Source organism: Vigna angularis, chromosome 7 (assembly GCF_016808095.1).
Source record: "Vigna angularis cultivar LongXiaoDou No.4 chromosome 7, ASM1680809v1, whole genome shotgun sequence".
Classification (NCBI taxonomy): domain Eukaryota; kingdom Viridiplantae; phylum Streptophyta; class Magnoliopsida; order Fabales; family Fabaceae; genus Vigna; species Vigna angularis.
This window is the reverse complement of record NC_068976.1, coordinates 3,150,865-3,156,641: the sequence shown is the minus strand read 5'-3', so window position 1 is coordinate 3,156,641 and position 5,777 is coordinate 3,150,865. Positions and strand designations below refer to the sequence as shown.

General features: G+C 33.0%; 1 protein-coding gene across 4 annotated transcripts; it reads left to right on the top strand.

The window, feature by feature from the left end:
- Positions 1–1,398: 1,398 nt before the first annotated feature.
- Positions 1,399–5,040, top strand: LOC108337166 (universal stress protein PHOS34). 4 transcript variants are annotated; one of them, XR_008250349.1, is made up of 6 exons: positions 1,399–1,722; positions 1,803–1,912; positions 3,137–3,255; positions 3,631–3,761; positions 4,645–4,789; positions 4,904–5,040. XR_008250349.1 is itself a non-coding variant. In XM_052880007.1 (5 exons), the coding sequence occupies exons 1-4, from the start codon at positions 1,509–1,511 to the stop codon at positions 3,725–3,727; spliced, it is 540 nt and encodes a 179-aa protein (XP_052735967.1). In that variant the 5' UTR covers positions 1,399–1,508; the 3' UTR covers positions 3,728–3,761; positions 4,904–5,040. The 4 variants fall into 4 exon arrangements, 3 of the variants coding, with proteins under 3 accessions (XP_052735967.1, XP_017429121.1, XP_017429122.1); XM_052880007.1 differs by lacking the exon at positions 4,645–4,789; XM_017573632.2 differs by having other exon boundaries at positions 4,645–5,040.
- Positions 5,041–5,777: the final 737 nt, after the last annotated feature.

Genomic DNA, 5,777 nt, shown 5'->3' with positions numbered 1-5,777 from the left:
CCCACAGGGGGTTGAAGGAGATAGACAAAATAAGGTGTGCAGACTTAAGAAGGCACTATATGGATTGAAACAATCTCCTAGAGCATGGTTTAGGAGGTTCTCAAAAGTTATGAAGGAATTTGGCTACAAACAAAGCCAAGGAGACTACACGTTGTTCATAAAACATTCAGAAAAGGGGAAGGTAACCGTTCTTTTGGTGTATGTGGATGATATTATTGCACAATTAATATAGCAATTATGTGTAATCCAGCAATTATGTGTAATCCCTAAAATTAAGGGATTAGGATTAGTAATTATTGGGCAGATTTCCTTTTATTAAGATCATATATTATTGGGTAGATATCTCCTGATTTAGAGACTTTATTTCAGGAGATTTTTTACCTTAATTAGACAATAGTTTGTTTCTTTTTAGACACCTATGTATTGTTTCAAAAGCATGAATGAGAGAATAATTAATACCAACATCCTACTACTATTTTACAACAGTTATATCACTATAAAAATCTCATTACTTAGTTGATTCAAATGAAGTAAAAAAGAAAAAAGAAAACCCTAGCATCATAAATAAATGGGTTAAATATGTTTTTGGTCCCTTAACTTTCAGTGAAAATTGGAATTAGTCCATCTTCAAAACTTTGGACTAATTTAGTCCCCAAACTTTAGAAATGTGTGAATTTAGTCCTTTTAACCAAATTTTGTTAACTTTATTTGATGTTTCAAATGCATTTCTCAGTTAACATTGAAGCAAAAATGTGTCAAAATATGTAAACAACTTAGATGCTATCATGAAACGCACTTGAAACATCAAATAAACCTAACAAAATTTAGTTAAAATGACTAAAGTCACACATTTCTAAAGTTTAGAGACTAAATTATGCCAAAGTTTTAAAGAGGAACTAATTCCAATTTTCACTGAAAGTTAAGGAGCCAAAATCATATTTAACCCTAAATAATCAACAATAGAAAAATTCCACAACCTAAAGTAATATTTTGATGAGCATATCTTGATCTAATGGGTGTCATCTACTTATAAGAAAAAAGAATCTAGATGTAAAAAGGATGAACCCAAATATTGAATTTTAGAAAAGAAATACAAATGATATACCAATTTAGAGATGAAATCCAAAACAAATACAACTTAGCTTTAAAAGCATGGTTGATTAAAAAAAAGTGAACAAAAAGCTCAAGATTTTCATTTTCTATTTCAATTTTCAACTTATTTTCTTTTCTTATATATATATATATATATATATATATATATATATATATATATAATTTCAAAACACGGGTTATAATATTTTAAATGTTTTAATATTTTATTCTTATAGAAAAGATAAAATAAAAATTAATAATTGTAGCTCAATAATTTATATTGGGAAATAAAAACTCAATGTTGTAATCTGACAGAGTGATGAAGCTATTAGAATTCCATTGAAGCAAGCAAGTGGAGTCAAAGGAAGAGGGACAAGAGAGAAGCTAACACGAAAGAAACAACTGTGAAAGCAGAGATGTCGGGTGGCGGAAACCTTAACCGCGTGTTGGTGTCGGTTGATGGCAGCGAGGAGAGCATGAAGGCGCTGCGTTGGGCGCTCAACAACCTCAAGCTCCGATCTCCTACTTCCGACTCCACGGATGCTCCTTCTTTCATCATCTTCCATGTTCAATCTCCGCCCTCCATCGCCACTGGCCTCAATCCCGGTGCCATCCCTTTCGGTGGCCCCAGTTCCGTACAATTCTCGTTCCCATTCTGACCTTCTTCTCATATGTATATACATCATTCACCCGCTGTCATCTCTCATCAGGTGATATTGAAGTGCCCGCTTTCACGGCAGCCATTGAAGCACATCAAGAGCGCATCACCCGTGCCGTTCTCGATCACGCCCTCGGAATTTGCTCTCAATTCAACCTCGGCGTGCGTTTTCCTTTTCTCTCTCTTTTTTATTTTTATTTTTGTCCAATCTAACTTTCATGGCTACTTTGCTACAAATTTCGCCTGCCTTTCCCTGTTTTCTTTTTTTAATTGTAAAAAATGAAAAGTAAGGTGTCCATTTGAAAAACAAAATTGCGGGAATGATCTTTGATATTGAAATGGTTGAATTGAGGAATTGGCCAGGGCTTTATTTTTGGGATTTTAATTTAGAGATTTTCTGATTTCGTTTTTTGATGTTAATTATATGATAAAGTAATTCACCAAATAACTTTTTACTAGTTAATTGTTCTTCATTTTCTCTCCTTTATATTTCTGAATCGGTTCATGATATTCTGTTTTTTTTTTTCTTTTTTTATAAGTTTGATGACTTTTTTTTATGTCACTTCCCCTTTATTTTAACTTTTTCAGCAAGCCAATTTCCATTTTTTGTCTTTCTCATTGTAAGCCTTATTTGGCTTTAGTAAACGACTTCACACAACTTTAGTTTCCTATCCACAGGATGGGAATGTGAGGATATTTTGAGGGAGCTACGAGAGACTTGCCAATGAATCATAAATTCACCCATTTAAGTTATCGTGACACTATATTTATCCAAAATCTTGAAGATAATAAGTTTAGCAAGGTTTTATCGAAGGGAGGGAAATTTGACAACAATGATCGTGAATAGGCTCTTATAAGAAACTATTACACCACTTTTAACCCAAAGACTTAAACTAATAGATTTATGGGTCCTTTACTTATATATTTTATATATTAGTTACTTTACTCATTTTTATCCAATACGAAAGTTGCAATTCACCTTGAATTTCTAACAGAAAAATAAAATAAAGTTCACAATCTTAGATATCAATGAGCTTTAATCTCTTTTGACTTTGCTAAGGAACTTTGGCTACTGGTTTAATTTGAAAATGGGTCATGAAGCTTTGGGCTGTTTGTGAATAGGTGCTTTGAATGATAAGAGAGGACAATTTTTTTTTTTTAAATAAGAGTTATATCATATCTATGAAAATAAAATGATATTAGGACATTAGATGCTTTTAATCTATTATTTTATTTCTTATTTTTAGAAAGTATCAAATTAAAAAATATTTATTATTTTTTTTCTTTCGAGCCCAGCCTAAACACATCCTATTTATGCTAGTGTTTCATTTTAAGTTTTTGTCTGCTATAGTGTAGTGTAGTTGACATTTTCTCTTTCTATGGCAGAGTCAAGTCAGAACACATGTGGTAGTTGGAGATCCAAAGGAGAAGATTTGTGAAGCTGTGCAAGATTTGCATGCTGATGTTCTTGTGATGGGATCTCGTGCATTTGGCCCCATTAAGAGGTACAAAAGAGCTGGTGATAGATCTTGATAGTTGCCAGAAAGTAATACATAAATTCGCATTTGGCACAGACATATTTATCGTAAAAATCCTTATTTTGACAGCACATATCACAAAAAATGACTTGATGATTATTCCCTTGAAAATGTTAACAAGTTTTAGAAGTTCAGTCATGTTGTTATGACAGAGGGCTTGGATTTTGCACTATCTGTTATTACACCTGCTATATATGATACTAGCAGATGACAACCATAACTGACTTCTTAACCTTTTAATTTGCTCACTGTATCATTTGTCATTTACCTGCAGACACAGATAGATCTGCTTCAATTAGTATTTTGGACACTTGTATTGAACAATTTGAATTTGGCTTTCAGGATGTTCCTCGGGAGTGTGAGCAATTACTGCGCCCACCATGCTCCATGTCCTGTCATTATTATCAAGGAAAACGACAGTGTCAATAAGATAGACTGATGCACCTCTACTATGCTATCGCAACTTTTGATCAGTAAGGCTGCATTTTATGTTGCATCCCTCAGACTGTTTAGGATTTCACATAATAAGTGAATTTGACATATGACATGATTTGAAAATGTTGGTATCATTACGAACTACTGAGTGAGGTTGCCATATAATGTGTTTTGTCTTTAGTTTTTAAATGGGCAAATAGATTTATCTAATAAAATGACGTGATTTAAAATTCTGGTTTCTATCAAGTATAGGAACTGTATCTCAAGGACAGAAAATTTCACTTTTTCTTTCTAAAAACATTTCTTCTAGTCTGCCTGGTTGGTAATCAGAAGTCTTAACTTCTTTGTTGTTTTAATATCCTTGTCCATCGTTTATTTCTCGTGTGCTACAGAGCATACATCAATCATAATCAACTCTGATCATACTCTTCACACATGCACAGATTATCATAGATATAACTCATGATAAGTCACACCTCGCACTTGATATATACTTTTATTATACATGCATGGTTATTTCTTTGGTACCCCCTGTTTTTATGAGGACGCTCTTAGCAACTAACATCCTCATTTAGTCCTGTATTTAAAAGATAAAATGCAAACATAGTTTATCTTATATTTAAAGTGGGGCACTGGACCAATATTTTTCAGTATAGGTGTTTTTTATATTTTCCAAAACTTTTGCCACAGCAGAATCGTGCCGTCAATTACAATTTACGAAGTAGTAGAGTTCTGAAACAACTTCGATTTCAAATTTTAGTCTTTTAAGTAGGTTGCCAGTGCCATACTTAAGTTGCTGATGCTGCACCCTTCCTTGCCAAACTAATTAGGTTGAGGGGGGGACTGGCTTGCTTTGCTAGACCAGTGTTTTACCTCAGCTTAGATGCTTATATGTTGTTGCTGTGTACCTATGCTGTTTAGATCCTGCTACAAGTACGTGTTATCACTTTTTGTGGACAATGCTGCTGTTCGTGTAAAATTCTTGCAGTTAAGAGTGCTTACAATTGTGCTGTTTCAACTTCTATTGTTGTCGCAATTGTTTGAAAGAGATATTTGACTCCGGAAGGTTTGTATTTGTTTTGAATTTATACAATGTTATACATAAATGTTGCATTGCTATTGCTCCTTTGTCAGAGTCAGTCTTGTTATAAACCACAAACTGGCCATTCATCATGTACAGATTCTCAAATTGAGAGTGCAGCTTGTGTCGGGCAACCTGCAGTGTCTTACTCTTGCATTATCGATATTGTCATGCAAGAATAAACATTTATGTGATTTATGAAAGAAATTTATAGTGCCATGGTACTGGTTGATTTATTTTTAGTGGGAAGGGATATTCATCTAGTTTAATGACTACTGAAAAATGTGAGTTGACTATTTAAGCTATCAGTTTTCTCGTGTGAGTTAATACCTTGGCAGTATTTTAATAAATTCAAGTTACAGTTTGTTTGCTGTAATGCTCTCTGTAATTATTGTGCTTGGACCTTAATTCCTCTCCCACATAATGTAAATGAGATTTCGGGTGAAGTAAACATGTAAATGGTTTTTGTCATAGCCTAAAAGCAAGGCCAATATTAAGGGTCCAATAGCAAAAGGCTCATTACAATAATAACAACTCCAATATAGGAAACATATGTTGTATTTTTATCGATAAATACTAGTTGTTAGTGGGGAGTTGAACTCACCTCTTTTACATTTTCTCTCAAATCTTTCAAACCAACCTTATATCTCTTTCAAATGTTAGTGAAAAGATATGTTATTGTAACTGTCTATTAATGGTTTGTACATAGCCTAAAAGCAGATCCAATATTAAGGGCCCAATAGCAAAAGACTCATTATAATAATAATAATAACAACTCCAATATTGGAAAGATGTTATATTTTTATCAAATACTACTTGTTAGTGGTAGAGTTGAACTCACACCTCTTTCACATTCCCTTTCAAATCTTTCAAACTTACTTTATATCTCTCAAATGTTACTAAAAAGATATGTTATTGAAGGAATCGATATTAAAGGAATCGATTATATCTTTTCTACATATATAAACTTAAA